The sequence below is a fragment of the Diplotaxodon limnothrissa genome, linkage group LG1, assembly GCF_057381915.1.
Source record: "Diplotaxodon limnothrissa isolate DT_005_m linkage group LG1, D_limnothrissa_male_GT1.1, whole genome shotgun sequence".
NCBI lineage: Eukaryota > Metazoa > Chordata > Actinopteri > Cichliformes > Cichlidae > Diplotaxodon > Diplotaxodon limnothrissa.
Window position 1 is genome coordinate 20,651,172 of NC_140596.1, and position 25,201 is coordinate 20,676,372.

The 25,201-nt window shown below is 39.7% G+C and overlaps 2 protein-coding genes and 1 non-coding gene across 4 annotated transcripts in view; all 3 read right to left on the bottom strand.

Annotated features, from left to right (window-relative positions):
* cpne7 (copine VII) overlaps positions 1-9,053 on the bottom strand; it is a 30,618-nt gene extending 21,565 nt beyond the window's left edge. For both annotated transcript variants that reach the window (XM_085354773.1, XM_085354768.1), the window contains exons 1-3: positions 8,880-9,053; positions 2,903-3,085; positions 2,567-2,641 (exon numbers count right to left, since the gene is read on the bottom strand). In XM_085354773.1, coding sequence (XP_085210899.1) covers positions 2,567-2,641; positions 2,903-3,085; positions 8,880-9,053 — 432 coding nt within the window. The remainder of the gene's footprint in view (positions 1-2,566; positions 2,642-2,902; positions 3,086-8,879) is intronic.
* A 6,170-nt stretch (positions 9,054-15,223) lies between these two features.
* Positions 15,224-20,264, bottom strand: rpl13 (ribosomal protein L13). Its single transcript, XM_085354782.1, has 6 exons — positions 20,221-20,264; positions 19,673-19,790; positions 18,699-18,840; positions 16,614-16,787; positions 15,829-15,885; positions 15,224-15,424 (listed from the first exon to the last, which is right to left on the bottom strand). The coding sequence occupies exons 2-6, from the start codon at positions 19,774-19,776 to the stop codon at positions 15,266-15,268; spliced, it is 636 nt and encodes a 211-aa protein (XP_085210908.1). The 5' UTR covers positions 19,777-19,790; positions 20,221-20,264; the 3' UTR covers positions 15,224-15,265.
* On the bottom strand, positions 15,573-15,647 carry LOC146639717 (small nucleolar RNA MBII-202). The gene has a single exon (XR_014906402.1). It is a non-coding gene; the product is annotated as a small nucleolar RNA MBII-202 (small nucleolar RNA).
* Positions 20,265-25,201: the final 4,937 nt, after the last annotated feature.

The window sequence follows — 25,201 nt, forward strand, 5'->3', positions numbered from 1 at the left end:
CATTGTTCTACAGTGCCTACATATTTTATACTCTGTAAATGACACCTTACATTTGTAAAAAAATTACACGGTAAATGCAAATTACAGGTTGCAGTCTACCTGCTTGCTTGTAACAGTAATATTTCTGTGCACATGCATATGCACATAATTCTATGTTTTTTATTGTAAAAACAAATAGTTGAAGCTCGTTGTGATCATTAGCATTTTTTCTTGGAGTGGCTTTTACTTGGTGTAGGATTAAACCAGGGCGTGGAGAGACACCTTAGCTAGAAGCTTACTGATGTGTCAGGTTATCACCTCAACTTGTGAATTTACATTGTTATAGATGTAAACGTTACCACAACAAAACAGTAAAGTTGTGCTAGTTATCAGATTTTTTTCCACTTTCCACGTTTGTTTAGAGAGGAAGAAGTTCAGCTTGTAAGAAACACAGTGCACCTTCTGCTGCTCCCATTGTGCTGTCTGTCCACCTCACAGAACACAAGGCTTTGCTTTCTGCTTCTGTGTTAAACTGGCAGCAACATTATATCAAATTGCCAGAACTGTGGCTCTAAAGTAAGCATGCCCAGGGCTAGACAACGCTTGTGATGACAGGGAAGGAAAGGCTTCATTTTTTATTTTTTTATCACCCAGTTTGTCCTGACAAGAACAACTAGCATGTAAAATCTTTGTAAAAATGTAGGCAGGTGTGCTCTTTCCATCTTTGCCAGGGCAGCAGATTAAGTAGTATAGCGTGAGTAGATTGTGATCTATTTTAATAGCTGTTTAAGGATTATAGTATTAAAGTTAGAATGAGGATTTGCCTGTGGCTACAGACATTTTCACACCCAAAAGAGTTGAGCCTGAGACCCTAAATGTCTGAAGCAGTCGGATGCGACATTAAGCAGCCTTTACCAGCCAGCTGTCTTTACAACTGTTAAGTCCAGTTGCACTGATGAAGGCTTTCAGCTGAAACACACCTGCTCTGCCCTTTAATAAACATTAAGAAGTATGTTTGTTCAAAAGTGCAGAAGATATGTGAGAAGAGTGCACAAAAAGAAGAGTGCACTAATTGCCTGGTGAATTCACACCTCCAGGAAGGACGTTGCCCCAACATGATTCCCTGCACATTTTCTGGGAGTCATGCTTGAAAACAGCTTCTGTCTCACGCTTGAAGATATGGTTTTTGCTGCTTGTTATACATAAGGCAATAATACAGTGAGCACAGAAAGGAGCAGGCTCATGCTTTTGCATATGAAAAGCAATGAAAATATATTTGTTTGGTAAAGAATAGAGCAGGCTGTATAGCAGCAGCAAGCTGTCTGCACATTAATGGGCACACTGCAAACAGTAGATGCTAACAGGCATTTTTTGTGTGGATCTACTGAGCTCACTACCTAACTATATGGCAAAAGTATACTTTCTCAGTTCATTCTCTTACTTATCTTAACGTTGTCTGAGGTGAGATCCACGGGGTCTGACTTTGAATTTAACTAGTAATTATGCAACCTCAAATACCTGGTGCGTTACCTAATCCTGGTCCCATGGGTTTGATAATGCATCATGTCAATGGGGGTGTAGAAGTACAAATATGTGTCTATAAATCTAGGATGTTTTTTTTACAAAGAAAAAAACCTCCTACATTATCTCCATCGTGTCTCATATAATATGCTACAGTAAGAATATTTTCTGTTTTGTTTTTTTTACGCGTAGCAAGTAAAGTATAATGAAGAGCTACACTATTATAAATCGACAGAGGCATGTTTTTAATGCCATTATGCGTGTGCCACTACAGCATTACGGATAATGGTTCAGCATTGTGCTTGTGCACTGAATTCTCTGCGCTTGTGCAGATGAAATGGTCAGATTATTCCTTTGTGAGAATCCTCACCATTCCCCTCGAGAGCTTCATAATGCATTTGCTTTTTAAATAAATTCTAAATCTGGCAAAAGACTGAGTGATTCGTTTTTTTGCCTGTATTCAGTAAGTGAAGAGAACCAAGGAGGTGAAGTTTGTTGTCTGTGTGTGTAAGATGGGGCTGAATTTAAATCACGCTTTGTACTTTTGCTCACACCAAAAACATGCAGGAGACCGACGCAAACACGGGAACATCTGTACTGTGTGTGACAGTCCAGCCCGGTGATAATAACGCTGTCAGACTTTGCAGCAGCTTGTCCACCATGAATTCATTAGAGAAAGGAGAAGATGAGATTCTTTTGTGTATTTCCCGACCTGAGTGGAGGGTTGCGTGATTACCTTGTCATGTTTTGATGTGCTACCGCCACTGGCTTGTTAACTATAAGATGCTGGATAATGAACCAAGAGCTATTCTCTTCCACATTTGACACATGATTTCTTGTGCATTCATCATTTCTTATGGATTCTCTTGCTTCCCTGTGCGCTTTAGTGGGAATGCCTCTCCGTGCCACTAAAACGGACACTACCATAGAGAAGATGTCTGACTTATAAAATAAAATTACACCGCTACAGTGATACCAAGGAGCAACACAGGGCTAATGTGTTATGTGTTCAAATTAGTTCATTCATCAGAGCAGCAACATTACACACGCAATGTCAGGAACCTACTGTGATGGTGGATTTGCCGGAATATTTCCCATACTTGAGCAACAGAGGTTTCACCATCTTCTTTTGGGCCACTATCTGCAAAGAACAAGATAAACAAAACGTTTGGCCTTGAGCCCTCAGCGGCAAACAGCAGTATATAGAGATCTGAGCCTTTGCCATCACGAATAAGTATGAATCATTTACTGCAAGCGGTGCAGCAAATATACACCATTTACCAATAAAGACAAAAGGGGGCATGTTTTAGTGCTTTTACACCAACAAATCCCAGTTATTAGACCACAAATCTGGAGCTACAGCTGGCAAAAATGGGTTAGTAAGACAGCAGCATCTGTTTACCTGGCCAAGAGTGCACTCCACCCCTCCCAGAAAGTCATCATCACGGGTTCCGATGCTGTGAGTGCCGTGGATGTCGTAAACCTCAAATCGCAGTTTCTGAACCTCCTCGAAGTAGTAATCCAGCGAGAAAACCTTGCCAAAGACTGGGTGCAAGTTGCTCTTGATCACTTCTGTCCTGTCCAGCTGAAAGAGAACATGATGAATGAACTTTTGAATGTCAACACTAGTTTATCTAATGTTCCTAATTATGACAGACTGTATGCATTTGTAAAGAAATGAAGCCCCCCTTTGACAGACTGTCTTATAGTGTTTTACATCGCATGTAGGAAACAGAGTCAGCTTCTTTACAAAGAAGGGCAGACGTTATTATGTTTGTCATGAGGATGATACGAGAGATGATTGGAGGGCTCTGACATTTAATCTCAGCTTAGAGGAAACATCCATGCTTGTCTTTGACTGCCTGACAAGGAAAAGCTGATCTCTCTGGGGCCCCATCTGTTCGTGATGTAGAATTTAGCTCTCACACAGTTGCATGAACATTTCCACACTGCCCAATTTGTCACAAGGACAAATCATCATTGAGCATTTTGAAGTCAACAGCGCTTTAGTACTGGTAAATTTAACAAGAACAATAAATATACACAGGAAAAAAAATTGTCACGAATTTCCAAGATTAACCAAATGCGCGTTGATAAGCGATGTTTGGGACTTAAAGCTAAATGTGTAAATAGTTGAATGACCCAGAAGGGAAAAGACCCACCAAGGTGCATTATATGGAACTGATCTATCAGCAGCAAATGAAGGACTGAGGAAGGTTTAAGTGCTCATCCAAACGACACAGTCCAAAGTCATTTCTTCATTGTCAGCGGGGCAGGTCCACACTTTGCTTTTGATTACTTTACAAACGGTTGACAGTGTTTTCCCATTTCTCATCTCTCGCTTTGGGAGAGTCTATAAGCTGAAGGACTGAACTGGAATAAGAAGCGTGATTCCTGTATCACGCACAACATTTTATACATCTAATCTACAAATCAAAGCACAAACATCAAGCAAATATCTCAGATCACAAGCCAACAGCTTCTTGTAATCGATTTTCTTGGTCTTTTGAAAGGTATTTCTTCATTTTGTGATTTTTAGTGATGCCAGTCTTCCAAGATCTGTGGAACAATATAATATTTATCAAATCAAATCAAATCAAATCACTTTTTATTGTCACATCACATGTGCAGGCACACTGGCACAGCACATGCGAGTGAAATTCTTGTGTGCGAGCCCCACAAGCAACAGAGATGTGCAAACACAACAACACAAACGAGCAAAATACAAGAATGGCCAACCTGAAACTAATAAATATATGTACAATATATAATAGTGTATGCATTTCTGGATGTGTATACTAAATATTTTCCTACGTGTGTGTGTGTGTGTGTGTGTGTGTGTGTGTGTGTGTGTGTGTGTGTGTGTATACACATTTTTACAAATTAAATAGTAAAAAAATAAAATAAAATAATAATAATAATAATAATAATAATAATAAAATATATAAAATATACAGAGTTGAATATGTGCAAAACAAGTGGCATTTATATACAGTGTGGAGTGCATTTATACATTTAAAATGGTTATTTTCTTCCTTTTGAAGCCACTTAGGGTTTTTATAAATAATATGCCAAAGAATAATGATGCTGTCAACATAATTGGAACTGAAGCTTTCCTCTTGCATGCTATATTAAAGCATAATCTTTGCCACAGTGAATGATGGACTGTCTTCATCGTGACAAGGTGTGCATAAGCCGTGACACTTTCTTCATGGGGGAACATTATGGGAAATCATTAAAAAGCCTGCACAAGACATCAGTCAGCACTGAGGGAAGGAATTTGCTTTCACTTGGAAAGCTTCAGATCCTGCCTTTCACGAATAAACTCATACATCAACATTTAAGGTTATTCTTGGTGGCATTTCTCAGACATTTGAATGGACACCGACGATATTGAATAGAATATTGTGAAAGTTATAAAACTTCCTCGTCATCCTTTTCAGTGAATCCTCGCACGCAGTAAACAGAGTTGTTACCAACCTGGAAGAAACCCACTCATATTTGTGAATAGAAATGTTTCATTGTAGGACAATAAGGATGACTCAGAATAACTTGAGCTGAGCCCTCCCTCCAAGGAGACCCAAACCACATAAAGCCTCCCACCTACTCGGAAGCATCTTTATTGGTGCCACTTTACATGATAAAGAAGGGCATGGGCCCAAAACACCCATGCACGAATAATTCGACTGGAGTCCCTATAGTCCTGATGGGGGTTTTGTGCTTTTTTTATGTGAACAAATAAGTGCATCTAATGAAAATTGTAGGCTTTTTTGATATTTGGACAAACATAAAATGTTAAATTGTGCCTAGAGATAAAGTTAGTATTCAACCTCAACATCAATGGGCGTGCCATTCTTCTGCCAAAGAAAGAAAGAAAGAAAGAAAGAAAGAAAGAAAGAAAGAAAGAAAATGGACTCGAAATGACCTTAGGGTATTTTGCACAGTTGTGAATCAGTGTCTGAGATCAGAGTTTTTCAATGTTCAAAAAAAATTCCTTCAGCTGCAAGATGTTTTCTTGCTTGCGCTTTCTCCATTCCTTCTTTCAGAGACATTCCTTTATTGATTTGTTGGTGCATCTAGGATCATTATCCTGCTGAAAGGTCCACTTCTGGTTCAACTTCAGCTTTTGGTCTCATGTTATCTTCAAGCACTTTTTGTTATGATGCAGGATTTTTACTTGAATCAATGACTGTAAGCTGCCCATTCCCTAAGGCACCGGGGCAGCCCCACGATATAACACTTCCATCATAGTTGGTATGATGTTCTTTTTCTGAAAAGCTGTGTTTGGTCTTTGCCAAACATGTCTGTCTAGAGCATAGTCTTTCACAAAGCCCGGTGTTTGCCCTTTGTGTTCCCTCGCAAACTGCAGCTTTGCTCTAATGTACTTTATGGACAGCAAAGTGTTCATTGCATGTTTATTTGTTTTGTTTTTCCCTGCCGTGCCTCCTGGGCAGGTCAAATCTCACTGTAAATGCAGGAAGTTTTAACACAAACACTTGCAAGTGTTGTCGATCTTGTGATAACATTTAAGATGTTCTCTTAGGCTGAAATTTGCATGATGACATTTCACATTTCATGTGCATGTAAACACCAGAGTCACTGTATAACCTGTTAGCGCCCAGTGTATATGAGTTTCCACAATGTTTTAATTGTATTCTAAATTATTTTAATTGTTAATTTTAAGCAGTAATTTTTAAAAAATGCTGGATGTAGCAAATATAATACAAATTAAAACTCATATATGCAAACTTTTGTTTTAATTGTCTGAAGATTTAATTTAAAAAATCAATTTTCAAGACATTTCTGGTAATTATTTAATGTTTTGAGCTTTAAAGGCTTTAAAGGGCTATAAGTCACATTCCACCTGTTACTCCCTGTCTTGTGTACACTGTAATCATTGGAGTTTGTTCTGATACTCACATTTTCAGTGTGAATAATCGACTCTGCTTTATTCATTTACATTAATAATGTAAACATTTTGTGTTATTTTTGAGGGGTGGGGGTTTTATCTGTAGACAGAGGATTACATGAGGCCAACCATTTCCATTTTTATTTACTTACTTTTTGCACAAATATAATGTAACTGATCAATTGTCAGTTTTTATCTTATTTTCCTCTATTTTTGTAATTCAGCTCCAGGTTAGTAATTCAGGGGGGAAAAGGATGTACTTGTTTCTAAACATATGTCAGACTTCTAGATTAATAACCAGAAAAGCTGTATGGCTAACAGCAATAATAAAAAGCAGGTGTTGCTCTATTGTTTCAAAGCAAGCAATGCAAAGAAAAAAAGAATTACCAGCTCAGACTTGGCCTCCTTTGTCACATTTACTCCTATTTATTCTTTACTGGCCTTTCTTGCCTATTCTTTCTCTCTTTGTGCCATCTGGATGGACAGATTCGGGATGAGTCTGATGAGTCTGTTTGTTGATAAAGGCTCATCAGAGCTACATAGGGTAGTTTGTGCTAGTCTGTGCATGACGCCTGTTTGCTTTTGGTGTGGGGCCAGAAACTATAAAGAGATTCCTGACATGGGAAATTCATTTCTATAATCAGTGCATTATTTAGGCTGCTTTATCATAACAAATACACGCAGCTTAAATTAGAGATCGAGTTTTGGGAATAACTAGTTTTCAGAGAAGCGTACAGGGTCCAGTTTACGTAAGAAGAGGACAAAATCTGCGAAAGCAGCACATGTCATGTGATCTTCAACCTGCCTCCTAATTTGCCCCGTGAGCAGGTGGTAAAAAAAGGTAATAGTTGAAATATGTGCAGCTTAAAAAGCCACTGGGGCTTAGATGATAGGAAGAGCGTGATATGGTGGCGATATGAGTGGGCTCTGCTTCTTACTCAGTTGCTGACGTAAGTAAACAATTTGCAGACGGGATGGTGCCGCCCAGAACTGAGGGATTTGACAGCAGAGCATTGGACAACTGGTGAATACTGTTATGATTGTCAAGACTCGGGTGGATGGATGGATGGATGGATGGATAGATAGATAGATAGATAGATAGATAGATAGATAGATAGATAGATAGATAGATAGATAGATAGATAGATAGATAGATAGATAGATAGATAGATAGATAGATAGATAGATAGATAGATAGATAGATAGATAGATAGATAGATAGATAGATAGATAGAGCTGTAGTGATGGCGCTATTATTTGATTTTTTTGTCAAGCATATGCTTCAGTTAGTGCAGCTAAAAATAGCCACTCATAAATTCATGCCACATTGAACCCAGGTCAGTCATCTCATGTAACACCCTCCCATCAAATTAAATCCCAGACAACTTCAAAGCAAGTTTTTATCGTCCCCACCTAAAAATAGCATCTCGAGGTTTCCACATTCATATAGCCCAAACATTAATGTGCGCACCTCCAACAAATGACTCCCATGTGGCCGGAATCTGTCAGGGTTAATCATCTCCCATTTCCCTGAAAACAGAGGCTTTTTCTAGATGAAGGGTTGCAGGGGAAAAAAATCTATATAATTAGATATCCTCTGCCACACATTAACACATCCTCTACTTAACGGAAACCTGCCTTTTGGCTCTCCCTCATGAACTAAATGACTTAATTAACAGGGAAATGAGAGAGCCGCTGCCTACACTTCAGATCAGCTTGGGACCAAACCAAGAAAGTAAACATTTTCAGCTGGAACACATCTCATCATGCTGCAAATTACCAACCCACTGTTTACCCATGTAGACAAGTGAATTATACTGCACATAATGTGAATCCGACAGGGCAGCGAACACAATTTGTGTGCGAGTTGTTTTAATTGTGGAGACAGACAGTGATGACTGCAAATGTATACTCCATTTGACATTTTCAATTCTGAATCAGGCATCTGTTGTGTAAGCCATGCTCTTTTCCAAAAGAGCAAAGAAAAAATAAATAAATAAAAAGAAAGGAAAAAAAATAAAACAGCTGCAAGTTCACCAAACCATTAACAGATTTATCTCCCTGGTCGATCATGTATGACTACACAGATTTTGTGACGACTGGAGAGAGACAGAGAGAGCAATATCACTCCCAATCTACAACATTTCACACATGACCAATCTTTAATCTTAGGTTTGTGATTCAAGGAGGGAAGAGAGCAAGTCTCCTCTGTGTTTCCCTGTGCAATTAACATTAATAACATTAAGAACACACGTTATTTAAATCACCTCAAGAGCCTGCATTTGAATATTTCAGCTCTCTAGATGTGTGAGTCAAGACTTCAATTCTTGAAATAATGCAGATAATGACTCAGGCAGGGAGATTAATAAATGAAGGTGGACTGCTAAGTGAGGAGATATTAGTCACACTTTTCCCTCCCAGAGGCTCACCTGTATATGTGCCAGTACTGAAGAATAAAATGAGGTCTCACCTCTATCCACTGTCCATCGTTCTGTACCATGAGTATGACGCAGGGGTCAGACTTATTCAGAGTGTCTCGGTCCAGCAGAGCTTTGCAAGACACGCGCAGCTCGACTTTGGTGACACAGGTAGCTGGACCGCTGAGGCTGGTTGCAGGGGAGGTGGCCTCCAGAACATCATTCATCCTGGCTCAGGGCAAGAGAGATCTGCCAACCAGCGAAGCAGTGCGAGGTGAGGCTGTGGTGTAGCTCTGAGGGATGGAAAAATCCAGTGATAGGTTGAGGGATCTCGGTAAAGACGTGGCACTCTCACAGGAGACGGGCCCTTTTGACTTGGTACAGCTGTCAAAAAAAGAAAAACAGAGATTCTTGCTGAGTGTCAGGGGACCAAAGCAAACTCAAGCTGTTATTGCTGCCTGTCAGAGCTGTCCCCCCTCCTGAGGGTTATCATCTCACCTTGGTAACAGCGACAGAGAGGGCATGAAGATGGCAGGGTTGTGCCTTTAGGAGTCTAGTTCAAATTCCTGCAAAAATTCGTTTAAGATGATCAAGCTGAGTGCCACCTCTTATTCTAACGAGCTTTATTACAATATTTAAAGGGGAGAGAGCCCACCTGTATCAAGATTTCCCTGTATTTTCACTATTTTATCCTGTTTCAAGAACTGAATATGAGATGGCTGACGCGTTTAAAGGATTTAAAGTGCATTTCCTCCTAATAAACAACAAGCAAATACGTGAAAGTAGATGGAAAGAATCATGGATCCAAAAAGGCGATGGGTTTAGCAGGTAGTAGTCAAAGAAAGGACTTTGATGGGTTTAATGTGGGCAGCGTACGCCCTGCTTAAGTGTCCTTGAGCACGGCGGTTTCGCACAACTAATAACCCCCCCTAAATGCTTTAAAGGTGGGGCTGTAATTTCCTCTAATATCACTGTAAATGTCACATCCTTATAATTCAAACGAAGAAGTGCAGCGCACTCGGCGCTTGGCTTTCAGCACCGAGGACAGCGCCCGTACGCGTCTTTCTCAGCCAGTTGTGAAACCACATGTTATCTCAAAGCATGAATCTGAACTCCAGAAAGCTCAAAACAGAGCCAGCATCAAAGGCTCCCAAATACGACCGCGCGCGTGTTATGAATCAAACTTCTACTCAATCCACCGGTGAAATTTACACGGAAGGCGGCTAAACGGCTACTTCACACTTTATCCCGGTGAATAAACGCCACCGCTCATCTGCAAGCTTCAAAACCCAACACCGGCCAAGGCTCAGGAGGGCAAAATAACAGCAACAGTTAAATACGAGTTAAAGCGTGAAGCGAACAGTCTACTTTCACAGCCTCGTGTATCGCTGGCTCATCTGACTCACTTCCGAGACTATTTGCAGCTGATCAAAAACTCAGCGGCACTTCACCAAACCGATAAACTGCGCTTACAGTCGGGTTAAGCGGGAGACTCACTTCCTACCTGAAGCTGTTTCTCTTCTTGAGCACACTTGTTTAATCCGCTCCCATAACACACTGCTTGATTTTTGTTTTCTCCGCCGAAACTCATTGGCTTAGACTGGTGAGGAGGGAGTAGGCTCGGCTTGTAGGGATGGGGAGTGGAGAGAGTCCAGCTGCTGATGTAAGGGATGGGCTTTTCGTTGGGACTCGATTATTTTGAGTTCAGTTAGAAATCGAGTCCATAAAAGAAAGAGGTAGGGAAAAGAGGCTGTGGGAAAATGCTGGGATCTGGAAGCTCAAAACCTGAGGTGGAGGCGTGCGTAGATCTTGAGTGATTTAGTTAAATTCTTGTCTATAAACACAGACATAGCATTATTTTCATGTTTAACCCGCCTCCATAAGGTGTCGCTCATTTCTATCTGCTAATTCTCTGCTGCCTTTGTGGATTTTGGACCAGGATTTAGACAGATATGCCATTCAGATTGTTTTCCAACACAATACTACTGTTTATGACCAAATGTTCAACTAGTTATTACAGCAGCCTCCCCGCTCAGGATTAAGTTGCTTACTGAAGATTATGAGGATAGAAAGAGCAGGATGCACTGAAATATGTGCAAAAGAGAGGGGGAAAGACGCTTCTTTATGTAAGCTGAACTGCATGCAGCATTTGTGTTTTTTCTTTATTTTCTATACTGCAGTGGTAAAAATAATGTGGTTAGCATATGTGTAAGTGACCTCTGTGAGCTGAAGCTCAGGCTTCGGGCACATTACCGGTTTTATTTTTCTTTCTACTCTTTGATGCTCTGTGATGTTATTGACATCCTGAAAGTGGCCATTTCAGGCACACAGATCTGGCTTTCAGAACAGAAGCCCAATCCTCTTGCTTTTCTGTTTGGACAGGGGCTGACCGAAAGGGAAGGTGGCCTTAAGCATGTTTCAGACAGAGCATGAACTGATGGGCTGTAGCAAGGAAGAGTACATGAAATGAAAATTTTGGAGTCAACAGTGAACACAATAGTGCCCCTTTCGCCATCCTCCTCTGCGTGTTTCCCATTTACGGGACCGTCTTTCAACAGAAACCATTCATTCTGCACTGAGATTCATCCTTTTAGTAGTATTGTCAGGTTTTAAACAGACATACATAAAACTGCAAGAGGAAGTTCAAAAGAACTGCTCATCCAGCAGCAGCACATCGCAATCAAATCTCCGTGTGGAAGCTGCAGACAGCTAAAGACAGGTGACTTTTCTACCTTTGCTAAATACACACATGCACCCACAAGTAATAAACAATATGTGCTGAGTCCACGCACGCACAAATGCTCCAAGTCAAGTGTAAAGTTGCCTTCAGTAAAAATGACAATGAATTGATTCACAGAGTGGTTTTTCAATCACTTGACAGCTGTGTATGTTATATAATGTATTGTTTCTACACTGTGTCTATGCTTGGACCTTTTCACAGTCCACCCACAAATGTATTATTTTCCTGAATGTATTTCCAGATATTGCATAACATTCATACATGGCGCTGACAAAAAAACATCAGCTCTCGAGTTTCTGCAAAACAGCACTGAAGGCCGTGAGAGACAAAGCAGTTGACGAAAACAGAGAAAATGTAAGAACTCAAAGTAAGAGCTTAGTTCGAGCTGTCTGAAAGCAACTTGTGCAGCTGGCTGTTAGTCATTGTGGCAAAGTAAATGACAAAAGTAAAGTGTAGGCTTCACATTTTAACATTTTATTCCAAAAGCTTTTTAAACCTCACGGTGCTAAAATGTCCTTCGGATACGTGGAACATTCTTTGCTTTCATTTGACTTGCGCCGCATTAAAATCTGGTCTTTATATCAAGAGGATGTGAGGCTTTGAGAGGCTTTCAAAGCAGATGGGCAGGTCAATAAAATCATTCCAGCAGCATGAGATGTAAAACATTTGGCTCCCTGCTTCTAATTAACTACTCTGCTGAGATGATCACCATGTTACTCATTCAAAGTAAATAAATAAAAATGCACACGCATTGCTCTCAAGTTGATTTTACGTGTGAAGCACTTCAGACAAAAGAAGCCTGGATCAGCGGCCAGTGTTTAACGCGCGCACACTGGCTGCTTTCCGACAGAGGCAGATCTCTCCTGGAGTTTTCACCCTCACTGCCTCTTCTTCCATGGGTATTCAGAGGTGGTATTAAGCGTCTGCTTTGGGGCACACACCTGAGCCCTGTTATGCCACAGCTCCAAACAACGACCATCTGCTGCTGCTGTGTCGGTTGAGCACCTCACAGGACGTTCCCTGCGTTTACACATGGATTATCTATTCCGAGTCCCCCTGCTGCTTCTCCCCAGTCACATTCAGTGCTTGCCTTGGTGCTGCTGACCACATTGCATGTACAATAACCCAAATAGGAGGATCTCTACACATGGTCTGGTGCACTCAGTTGTTTTTTTTTAGTCTAGTCAAGCTCCCTCAGTGCATTTGTGTAAAATTTTCCACCAGCAGCTCCACTGAGTGAAGGTATTTCTGTCCACAGGAAGGTTTTTAGAGGGTTTCAAAGACATTATTGATTCTAAAGTTTTCTTACCGGTGATGGAAGCTGCAATCTCCAGGCGTCATGTTTGACTCGTTTTAACACTGTGGTCAAAAAGGTTGCAGTTCCCCTTTTACAAAGGGTAAACCATAGAGAAGCTCACACTGCCGGATGCCCGGCCTCACTGACTGCAATTGGACGTCAAACAGTCAATGTGAGATGTTTTGTTGAGCAGCAAAAAAGAAGAAGACATTCAGCTCATTCAGCTCTCCACGCTACAGTTATAGATTAAGGTGAGACAGGGATATGGATTTATTCTTTAAAAGTGTATCTGAGGTAGTGAGTGTGTGATTACTTGCTGAATAAAGGAGTTAAAGGGATTGTTAAAGTTGTTAAAAGAATTTCTGTCCATCAACTAAAAACAAAGTCACTCATCTCTGGGCGGCTTTTTTATGATCTGGGGTACATTGACTTAACAATCTTCTCCTGCCCGGTGGCTGGGCCCTCTATCCTAATCCACAGGATGGGTAAAATGCAGGGAATGAGATTCCCGGCAGAAATCAATAAGAATATCTATATTTTGTTAAGCATTTAATGCAGCATTGTAAAACAGGAAATTCATCCCAGTGGCCATTAATGAGACACGGTGATAGTTGAATGTGTCCATCCTGATTAAATGACTGCACATAAATGGCAGATAAGCCATTTAGTTGGGGTAGCAATATTTCTAAAGGCTTTTTTTCTCTGTGTATCGGTTATTTTGCAAAGCCCGATCATACGACTAACATGACCATCCATTTGAGCTCCTATCAGCCATATCAATCACCCCTGTCCAACCAACCTGACTGTCCACTTACCTTCATCAGCTGAATTATTTATGGACGTCCAGACCGCAGGACCACAGAGACACTCTAAGGAGACTCAAGGGCACGGAGTCCCCCACATCCTGCTTTTTTATTTCCAGCTTGTGTACGTTGACTTGCTGAGCATACAGAATCTTTGACACTTTCCTCACAGTGTAGTGAGTAATGCATTGGAGGCAGGAAATCTCACTCCATCAGCGAGATTTTGTGTTGTTCTGCTCCGGTGTTGTTTTGTATATTTATTCATTTCATTTTATCAGAACACCCACAGAACACAAAATGCAAAATGTGCAGAGCCTCGGCTGTAATAGCAGGGCTTTACATAAGTCTTGGTTCATGCCTGCCAGATAAAAGTCGAGAATTTAACATTCAGCTTTTTTTTCCTGCAGCGGTTCAATGTAAAACTTTCCAACTTTCTTTCTGTCTTCTATTACCGTCCACCTCTCCTGACCTTCTTTCCGGGCTTTTGTTGATATCCACTCACCTTTGCATTGCCATGCTGTAAATAATATACAGGTCTTTTAATATTTTAGCAATCAGTTTTTTCAGAGGATCTTCCTGGCTTAAACCCTGCTTTAAACTTGAGTTTTGTTTTGTTTTTGGGCCACATTAAGAAAAAACTGAAGGATTTAACTGGAGTATTTCCCACTCCTGAGTTACTGATACGCTGATTAAGAGTATTAAATTATCAAGTTTGACACATTACAAAAGATAATATTAATTTAGAACTACTCGATTTATTTGAAGTCCGCATCAATGATCTACATGTTGTACCTACAGTGCCCCCTACTGTTGTAAATGCGTCAGTTATACACGCTGAACCAAATTTAGAGCAAGTTCACAGCTGCTGCACTACAGACAGATGTGTCCCAGTGTTGTACTGGGGACTGGTCTCTCAACTTTTAACCCCACCAATCTACTCTGCAGCTGACCAGGACTCATAAATGTAATACAAAAAGTAAAATAATTGAACTTTGACACAAGTCACAGATGTGAATTAAATGCCGTGTGGGCTGTTTTTAGTATCCACATATCTGACTGCCATCCAAAGCACCTGCTGGATTAAGACCCTATCAACATGTTTTTGGATTAACTCGTGTTTTCATAGATGTTTGAATCTTAGTGCCCAAACTGGGTTTCTTTCTCCTCTCATTATAATGCAAAAACTTGGAATATATTCAGATCCAGCATATTGTCACGTATCAGACAGCAGTCGTAACCCAACAGCTATTTTAAACTGATTTTATACTATGAAATGGACTGCCGTGAAGACATCCTCCAAGGTTCTGACATTTTTTAAATATTTGATTAGAATACATTTATCTACCGAGTTCTTCCTTCACTCGTGCTCTCCAAGCACCTCTCCAGGTTTTATGAAATGCAACCTGGTGGTGTTCGTGTGTAATGTTGCTGACAGAAGCGCACGACTTGGCTCTCTCCCTGACGAAGAAATACAATTTTGCCAGCTTATCTATGATTAGCTCGTGAAAACTGCCATCTGTCAATCTAAATGAGATTCATGACATTCACACCTTACTCTTTTTAAACACTTTATTTTGCAAAGTTCCATAGTGACTATTTTCACTTCTTCTTCTCCACGTCCTGCTCAGCAGCCTCTTTGGCTCTCTTGGCACGAATGCCGAATAGACGAGCATTAGCGCGAGCCATACGCAGGCTGGCGAAAGCCTTGAAGTTCTTCTCATCCTCGGAGATAACCCTGGCCTTCTCCTTCTTGTGCACCTAAAGAAGAAAAACAAAATGAGGGTTAAGACACACACCGAATACTGCAAAATGAGGGTTTTCTCCAAATCCAAAAGCCTGAGTCTAATTTTGAGAATTTAACATTTTGTGAAAATCAGTTCAGCTTTCTAGCTGATTTTTTATTTTTGTGAACAGCAGTCATCAGAAAAAGGGTTCAAGTGTTTCATCAAAGAAATACAGAGATTCCGGAGATTTGTCATCATCTGACTGCTGTAATGCAAAATGTTCAGACGGTTAATGCATCTTTTATCAGTCATTACTTCTGTAATACTGGTCCAGGTAAAACTGGCCAATAACGTCAGTGAAAACAAATTATCATCAGCCGTCTTAATCCTCATCTATAAACAGATACACAGGGTAACCTTGCAGGAGCTGTCACTTACAGTTCTGATGGGCATGACTGGACCAGTGAGCTGAGTGGCCATCTTGAGTTCCTCCTCCTGAAATGACAAAACAGTTAAATATTTTTAAAGGGAACAGACAGCAAGACTTTTCACTAGGGCATCAAATAAATGCTTATTAAGACCGTCTGGTTTGATTTCAATCACCCCAATGGGAATTGTACTTATATATTCACATTTAAAGGTGGCAGAATGTGGGAGGGCAGCTCATCTCCAGCAGTCAGCCTGGAATTATTATACTGATGCACGGCTGATTCGGCATGTTTTAATAATGATCTAACAGAAACCTTGAATTTCATCAGTACGCTTCATTTTCCAAGCTTAACGGAATTTCATAATTAGCAGACGTGTCCCCAGGTTACCTAGGTAACCTTAAATCCCATGGAGTCTAAAGGAAGCAGCCGAAAAGGTATTCAAATATCAAATTATCCTTAACACATAAAAAACTGCTGTAGTCTCTATAATCTCTTCTGCGTCTTATTTTAAAGGCATGTGCAAGTCTTATTTTAGCCATTTTTTTAATACATTAAAATTATTTTTTAAGTAATTTTAAATAAGGAAATGATACATTCACACCAAAGAGGGCTTCCAAAACTGTGCTTTTTCAGTTTCTATATACAGCCAACTCCTACTGGTCACATGCTTTGGTTGAATGCTTCAACACTTGTTTTTTTTCCCTCAGGAAAATGAGCCAAACAAACAAAAAGTAAATTAATAACAAGGAGAAACACCAAAGTCTAATCTTTGTGTGCCATGTGAAAACTTACAGTGCTGTCTCCCTTCTTGGGGGCAGAAGCCTTCCTAGGGAACAGGATGAGCTTGGAGCGGTACTCCTTCAGGCGCTGCACATTGGCCTGAAGAGATTCTGTGGATCTGTTGCGGCGGCGAGGGTCCACTGAGATGCCAATGGTGCGGGCCGTCTTTTTGTGGATGCCAGCCGCCTGCGGGAACATTAGCACAGGAGGACTTGATCGTTTACAATTCTGATTTTGATCACGTGCCCTGTACATGATAAAACACTGATGTCAAGCTGTCAGCATAAAATCGCTTCCTTTTCAAATAACAAATCTCAGCATTCAGAAAATGCGTTCAACGTATTCATCAAGCAAATGCAGCAGGTCCAGAGATTTGTCATAATCTGAACTGCTGTGATGCAAAACAAAGTGGTTGTTACATTCCTGAACACGTCTGCCATCAATGGTTAACGCGCTTGCTGGAGACATTTTATAGTTCCATGGGATACAGGGTCACTTGCAAAAACAAGATCACTTACTAGCTAGGGCTGCCACAAACGATTATTTTGATAGTCGACTAGTCACCGATTATTTTTGCGATTAGTCGACTAATCAGATCATCATCCACTGGACGTAAAACTACAGCTTATATAACTATCATTAGCTTACAGCTTTAAGCTTTTAAGGTGCTAACTAAAAATAAAGACAAGATGATAGTTTATTCAATTTTAATGAAATTTGCAGATTGTTTCGGTAAAGTTTAATAAACTCCTTGCTATCTAAAATATAACAGGACACCGGAGTATATTCTCCAGCATCTCACACTTCTGATAATCAGCTGTCTGCTTGACGTTTATTCAGCTGTGTAAAAACTATAACTTTAATCTCAGCCAAACCGATTTACTCAGGAACAAATAAAATACTAAAAAAAAAAAAAAAGCCAAACAACAACATTTTTAATTTATCTAAGTGACTCATATATATTTAACCTGAGTCGCGAAAGACGGCGGTGGGTTTGAAAACGATTTGCGGGGAGTCCGGTGTTCTCACGGCGCTAGTGACCTAGCCCCCGGCTAGCTATCGAGCTAGTGGGTAACAGACGTCTCCGAAAACGTCGGAGCGCTTTTGAAAATATGTGGTGTCCTGATAAACTGAGCCGATATTTGAGGTTTACACAGCTACATTCTCGCCTGAAAATATGTTAAACGTTTATTTTGTGACCCAGAAAGAATAATAAGAGTAATATTAAAACTAACTAGCTACCGCCATTGTTGGAAACTAAGCTGGGCCGCGCTATGAATTCTGGGACACAGCTACTTCTTCTTCTTCGGGGTTTAACGGCAGCTGGAATCCTTGTACATGCAGTGCTGCCATCTTCTGTTTCAGTCCGTTATTACACTCTTAAATCCTGCTATTATTCCTGCGTCTTTTGCGATCTTACAAAGCTTCAAACGACACGTCGACTATTAAATCAGTCGTCGACGATTTTGATAGTCGACGTAATCGTGACTAGTCGACAAATCGTGGCAGCCCTATTACTAGCGATGGCCAATGATGAGAGCACAGCTGGCTATGACTTAAAAGTTCATGGATATTCATTACTTAGCTGATCAGACTCTTAGTTTAGCTCTCTTCATGATTAATTTTATGGCAGATAAATGATTTGATTTATACGGTTACACATGCATGAAAACACTAAAACTTGAGAAAACAAAAGTAGCCCTCGCGCTCGCAGCAGTTTCTGATTAAAGCTTATTTACTTTCTTCATACAGGGAGAACCTGATAATTTTGCCAAGGTAAAGGTTGACAAGATCATTAAGGTCTTCTACAGCCACAGTTCTTTGACTTGATAGTTTGTTCAAGTTTCCATCCACAATAACTCTAAATATCACTTCTGAAGTTTTTAGCCTCTAGCGCTTCATTTTGATATAGAAATAAACTTCCACCAGACAAAACAGTTGCCAAACATCAGTTTGCCTGCAGCACTTGTGTGCAAGTGTGCATTTTAATTAATGCCGCACTGAATGTTTCATGTAACTTTAACAGTTTTAGGTCTAAAGAAATTAAAGATATGCTTTACCTTCTAATGAAACATTTACAGAGAACTATAATCGTACCTTCAGTTCCTCGAGGGTGAAGCCACGTCCGGAACGAACCTTGGTATGGTACCTGATAGTGGGACACCTAACCTGTGGCCTCAGTGGTCCAGCGACAGGGCGAGGAGCAATGCGGCGAGCTTTAGCCTGACGAGCCTTTCGCCTGAGGACAAAGTCGGAAGTTTAGATCAACCAAAAGACCTTCTTAGACATCTGTAAGGACTCACAGTGAACAACTTCCTCGAAGGAGGATGTACTTGAGGGACAAATGTGTTTGCCTCTGAAAAGTAACTGACCCAAACAAAGACTGCCAAATAGGAAAGTAAAAAAGACACTCATAACATTCACTTCTAGGGCTGACACCACATGTAAAACACCAGGACACAATACATAGCATAACGCGCCACATAAACCATTAACTGCTAGAAAAGACTCCAGTCAGTTGTAGGGTCTACTAAGATTCACAGTAGAAAGTTACATCAGCTCTAAGACTACAGCGTCATGCTCCAACCTCAGTCTTATACCTAATCAGTGAAATATCAATATCAATTAAAAGAAGAAAAAAGCAAAACAAAAAACATTAAGTTTGCTGTATCTGCTTAGTTCAGTATAACTTTGCAGGTAAACAGATATGCCAAAATCGTAAAGACTGTCCTGCTTGACCAACAGCTTGATCAGCTGAAGTGGTGGCTCAAATCAAACAAGGTACAGTTACTTCAACCACTTTCTCAGTTTGTTTTATTTAATAGTTTAATAATGTCTCATGGGACTGAGGGACAGTTACACGCACGTTCACATAATACACGGTAACTACAGAGTATAAGAAACGTCTGTCAATGTAAATATTATATTGATGTACACATGGGATGAATCCTGGTTCCACAGGATGGTCTAGTTATCCTTTACGGGCCAAAAATTCCCACCATTTGAACCGAATTCGATGCTAACCATTTACGGGCACGCTAGCTCAAGTTAGCATACGTCCATGTCCTCACCTGCGGATCTTCCTGGCTGGCTGGTTGAACCAGGTGCGCACTCTTTTCTGCCAGTCTTTGTGAAAGTGAGGGTTCAGGATCATTCCATTCCGGCTGGGGGCCATGGTTGCCTGCTTCCCTGCAACACAGCGTGGCACATACACATGAGCGGATCGTCATGCCGGCGCACCTCCGCTTCATACAGTGCTAAGATGCTAAGCTAAAGCATTAACGAGGGGTCCGGCTACTTTCATGCCCCGATAATGTCCTTACAAACTACTACATGTAATAATCCATTTGTCATCGCCATTTCGGCATTCACGTAGGTTCATCTTTATTTAGTAGGACAGTGTTTAAACATAGCTACTGACAGCCATCGCTTCACCGGTCATCTCCATAAAAACATTAGCTACTTAGCAATTTAACACAAAAAATCATGATAATAATCACCTTATTTAAAAGATGACAAAAAGCACTTTTTCAGACTATAAGCTAAACTCACAAATACAAACAGAAAATCGAGGATTGAAACGGATTTTTGAAAATCTTTGGAGGATAACTTCACATACCTACAAGGGAGGAAAATGGCCGAAAGGAAAAAGGAAGTTGTAAGGCGGTGGATTGTGGGATATGTAACAACCAGCCAATCAAAGAGTGTGTAAAGGAGCATTCACCCCCTTAAAAACGGAAACGGAAACGTCAGTCATAAGCGGTACTTCAAGTAATCTAGTGTAGAATAATAATTTATATCGTCTTTAGATGAGCAATACTAGGCCACGGTGAACATTAAGTTTCATTTCTATACAGATAGTGAAAAATGACACTTAACAAACCGTGCAAGGATAGAAATGGGTCGTTTGAGGCTTTAGTAGCTTGAGAATCGCACTTTTCATCTTTGAAAATGAAATAATTTAACGGGTGCCTTTTGTATTCACTTGGGTTATCTTTGTCTAATATTACATTTGTTTGATTTAATGATCTGAAACTTGAGTGAAATATGCACAAAAAAACTGTTTTTTGTTTGCAGTATCTTACATACGGATCAGCAATGTCTTTGTTCTATCGATTATATTTGTAATTATAACATAAAATATCACTAATGGCAGGAACCGAGTTGTGAAAAATGTTAGGATTGAACAATTTTCCAAAACATATGAACATAACAAAGTATAGAAATTCAGTAAAAAAAAAAATGTATATTTTTAAAAATCAAAACGTATTGTATTGTGCCCACGAAACTTTCAGGGCTATACCTTAGTTCATGTCCAACCACATGTACACAGATTTAATCTTTAAACTAGTACAACTGTGTTTTAATAACAGGCTAATGAGGAGAATATACCATAATTATGAGTTATGGAACTGATGGCTGGACATTCTACTTCAGGTTTTTCTGACAGAAAATAACTGAAATCTTAATTTAAAAAAGAAAGCAAGAAGAGATTAGGAAGGGGTAAAGTGCTTTTTCACATCAGTGTATTTTCTAATACAGTTAGTATTTTTATTTTTTGGTTGAAATATCTTCAGTCGGATGCTTTTATGGTATATTCTACCTCATTAAAGCGATCAGCCTGCTATTAAAGGCTGTTAAAGAGCCTGTTTTCCTTGTAATCTTGCTATTTTCAGAACAGACCTTGTACTTGACTTTATCTAAAGCCTCATTGTAATATGTAGCATAATAAGGCATTAACATGCTAAAACCTGGGCCTGTTCAAAAAAAGGCAACTGCATCAGCACCTCATGGTGCATATGGCATATCCAACAAAGAGGTACAAGTTCAGGAACTCAGCAGTTCTGTCGGTAAATCAATTTTCAGACAGAACTGCTGAACTGCAGCAGATGCATCCAGTTAACATTTTTTTAATTAAAAAATAAATTATTAGGTATAAGCGTATGACAGTCATAATGAGCAGCATATAAGCTCCCACGAGTTTGTATAACATTATACAGTCACTCAGTGAGAAGCTTAAACCACTTGTAGTAATTTCAAGATAAAAAAAAAATAGTGTAATATGTGATTGTGTTCATTTTTTTACTATAAAGCTCTTAAATTGCATATATGTTTACTGTGAGTCTTATTAATTCTAAAATCAATGTAGTAATTCAGTGTGTGGTTTATTTAGTTCTGATTGAATTTTGCAACTGTCTATTTGGCTCTTTTACAGAAGCTATCCTATCACCATGTCAGAGAACAGCACACCCTGTATTTGGGTGTATACATATGCTCAAGTCAGTGAATGAATTTAAGTCATTGAAAGAAAGTATCATCTTATTGGAGAATGCCACCATACATAAGCTTCCCCATGAAGCTGTTGCTTGAGCATCGACAGAAATGCACTTTGGTGTGGATGTTATAATTATGAAAAGTTCCAGTCAGTTAATAAATATAATAATAAATATACAGCTGTAATATGTTCTGAGAACACCCTTGGGTTGAAATTTTGAGTTTCCTTTTATTTGAATGAGTGTCCTATAAAAGGTTAAGGTGATTTATTTACATGGGGGGAAAAAGTCACCATTTTTTTTATTTGCTTTTTCCTTTTTTGCAGTGTAAATATATGAAAATTACGGTGGCCCCTAGAAACAAAGCACGTACAAACTCCAAAACACTTGCAAACTCCAAAACACATGCGAATTCCAAAACACATGCAAACTAAAAAACACTTGCAAACTAAAAAGCACATGCAAACTCCAAAACACGTACAAACTCCAAAACACTTGCAAACTCAAAAACACATGCAAACTCCAAAACACGTACAAACTCCAAAACACTTGCAAACTCAAAAACACATGCAAACTCCAAAACACGTACAAACTCCAAAACACTTGCAAACTCAAAAACACAACGGAAGTGCTCCAGGACGCTAGGGGCAGTGTTGAGCTCTATTTGCAAAATAAACTGCAAGTTTGTCTGTATGGGACGGTCTAGTCTCTGTCGCGCTTCCCAGGTTGCCTAGCAACCATGATACTAACCGCTGGAAACGTGTCATACAACTTGGTTTGACAGAAATGAAGGAGAATATATTTTGTTCATTTGTTTGTTTGTTTCTACAAGAGCTTTGTGTGATTTGATAAGTATCTGAGGCTGAGACCACAGGACTGTAAAACATGATTTTTGGGCTTCATTTCTGTACTGAACAGTTATTTAAGATTAGTTAGTAAATAAGAATTAGCTGATGTTGTTCATGAGACTAAAGTCATATCACTTTGGTAATGTAAATATAATATGGCCAATATTATAGTTATTATATTAATCATTATTAGCTATTACAGCAGTGAACATGAACTCTGTGTCAAATACTGAGCTTCAGTACAGATTCAAGTTGCAGTTATGTCTTATCACCTTAAATCTTCACTCAAAGACAAGTATCTTTGACAGTGCATATATAGGTGTATCATATATAAGAGACAAATGTTGTTCCTTCATGTTGGCATTACTAAATTTGGCTCATTGCTTACATATATTTATAAAAAGAAAATGTACAAGCTGTGATAACTGTTTCTGATAGAATGAAGAGTAGACTGATATATGAAATATTCCTTTATTGGGTGAGAAAATCAGACCATGTCATAACTGCTTTAAATCATACAGAATAGATATCAGAGCCTTAAACAGGCTGGCTTCTGCTAAATGGGTCAAACTGGGCAGAAAGTCTACAAACACATAACATCCTTATAGAATATGATGTAACACTATAGATCAACTTACCTCAGAATATATAAAGCATATAAACAATTACAGCAATATGATGCAACAAACACAGCAGTGCTACTAATCCAAAATACTCAAAGCTTCATAGAAGTCGAACAAACATTTATTTTTAGCTCCATTCTGCTGCTGATACATACTTTAGGTTTCTGAATATTACACTTGTTGCTGCCTTTCATAGTGTGTAACTTGAAGGCCCTGAGTACTTTCTCCCACACTGAAAGCACTGGGAGGATAAAATTATTTGAACATTACCTAATAAGACTGATTCAGGACAGACAGTTATGTTAAACTTTTCTAGCAGTCCTTCACAAACAGGGAACAGTCTGTCTATTCTCTCCATCTGTCAGCTGCTGCTGGCTCTTCCTCCTCCTCTTCCTCACACACTGTTGAGTTCGGTGGATCATCAGGGATGCAAAGCCTCACAGATGATGTGCAGCAGTGGGTCCCTCAGTCTGTCCTCACTCTGGACACTTGCAGTTGTCACACATGGAAACCAAATGTGTGATAAGCTGCAGGATTCAAACACAAGTGTAACTTATAAACACATGTTCATATTTTTATTACACAATCAGAGAGAAAGAAACAGAGAGAGAGTGCAGGACAGACAGACAGGTTAAAGTCTCAGGTGTATACACTGCTACACAACAGCACAAAAGAAGGAGGATTTAGCTTGTGTTATTACAAAACAAGAAGAGTTCCCAGATGGTGCAGTGGACACATGTGTGACTGCTGTGATTAAAGCATCTTTCTTTCAGCTTAACGAGTGAACCGTCAGCTCGTTCAAACACACGTTAAAGTCCGTTTGGCTCGACACCACCGAACAGAGGCAGCAATATAACATAGCTAACGTTAACAGTGCAGTGAATCCTGCTTGTGCCGTGATATTCAGGACTGCGAACCGAGCAGCATCACTGACTTTCAGCTTGTTGTGTTTGTGGATATATGACTGACTTTAATTATCCACAAAATCATCACAATCTCTGTAAGATTAAGGTCGACTATATATATATTTATTAAAGTAAAGGCTTTAAAACCAAGTTAATTCTGAAAGTACAAACATCGCTAATGTCAACTTTCCCGACATGTGGCCAACAATAATGGTTTCATGTTCTTCATTAAAAAAATATTTGCGCATTAATAAGTGACATAATATTCAGTACTTACTTCTGAAAGTTTACTCTTCCTCCGCTCCGCTTCCACTGTTTGTTTTTTTTCGGCAAAATTATCCACACCACCACCGCACTATGAAGTCTGGGATATGTTGGGCCATGAAGGCTACACCGACCCATCCTTAAAATTCAGGGAAATTAAGGACGCATTTCAGGAATTCGGAAAGCCTTCTCTTGTCGCTGTGAGGTAATCGGCCTTAAAATGCGGCCTTTAAGGCTGCAAACCCCAAATCCGGTCATTGGTACTTCCTGGCTTGTGTAGTTACTAGGTAACAAAAGCTCAACACTGCCCCTAGCGTCCTGGAGCACTTCCGTTGTGTTTTGGAATTTGCATGTGTTTTTGAGTTTGCAAGTGTTTTGGATTTTGCAAGCGTTTTGGAGTTTGTACGTGTTTTGGAGTTTGCATGTGTTTTTTAGTTTGCAAGTGTTTTTTAGTTTGCGAGCGTTTTGGATTTTGCAAGCGTTTTGGAGTTTGTACGTGTTTTGGAGTTTGCATGTGTTTTTTAGTTTGCAAGTGTTTTTTAGTTTGCGAGTGTTTTGGATTTTGCAAGCGTTTTGGAGTTTGTACGTGTTTTGGAGTTTGCATGTGCTTTTTAGTTTGCAAGTGTTTTTTAGTTTGCATGTGTTTTGGAGTTTGCAAGTGTTTTGAAGTTTGTACGTGCTTTGTCT

Coding starts and splice junctions, on each gene's coding strand:
- rpl13 (XM_085354782.1), bottom strand. CDS start 19,776: ATGGCCCCCAGCCGGAATGGAATGATCCTGAACCCTCACTTTCACAAA. Junction 18,841..19,672: donor CCAGCCAGGAAGATCCGCAG/GTGAGGACATGG, acceptor CTTTGTCCTCAG/GCGAAAGGCTCGTCAGGCTA. Junction 16,788..18,698: donor TCACCCTCGAGGAACTGAAG/GTACGATTATAG, acceptor ATGTTCCCGCAG/GCGGCTGGCATCCACAAAAA.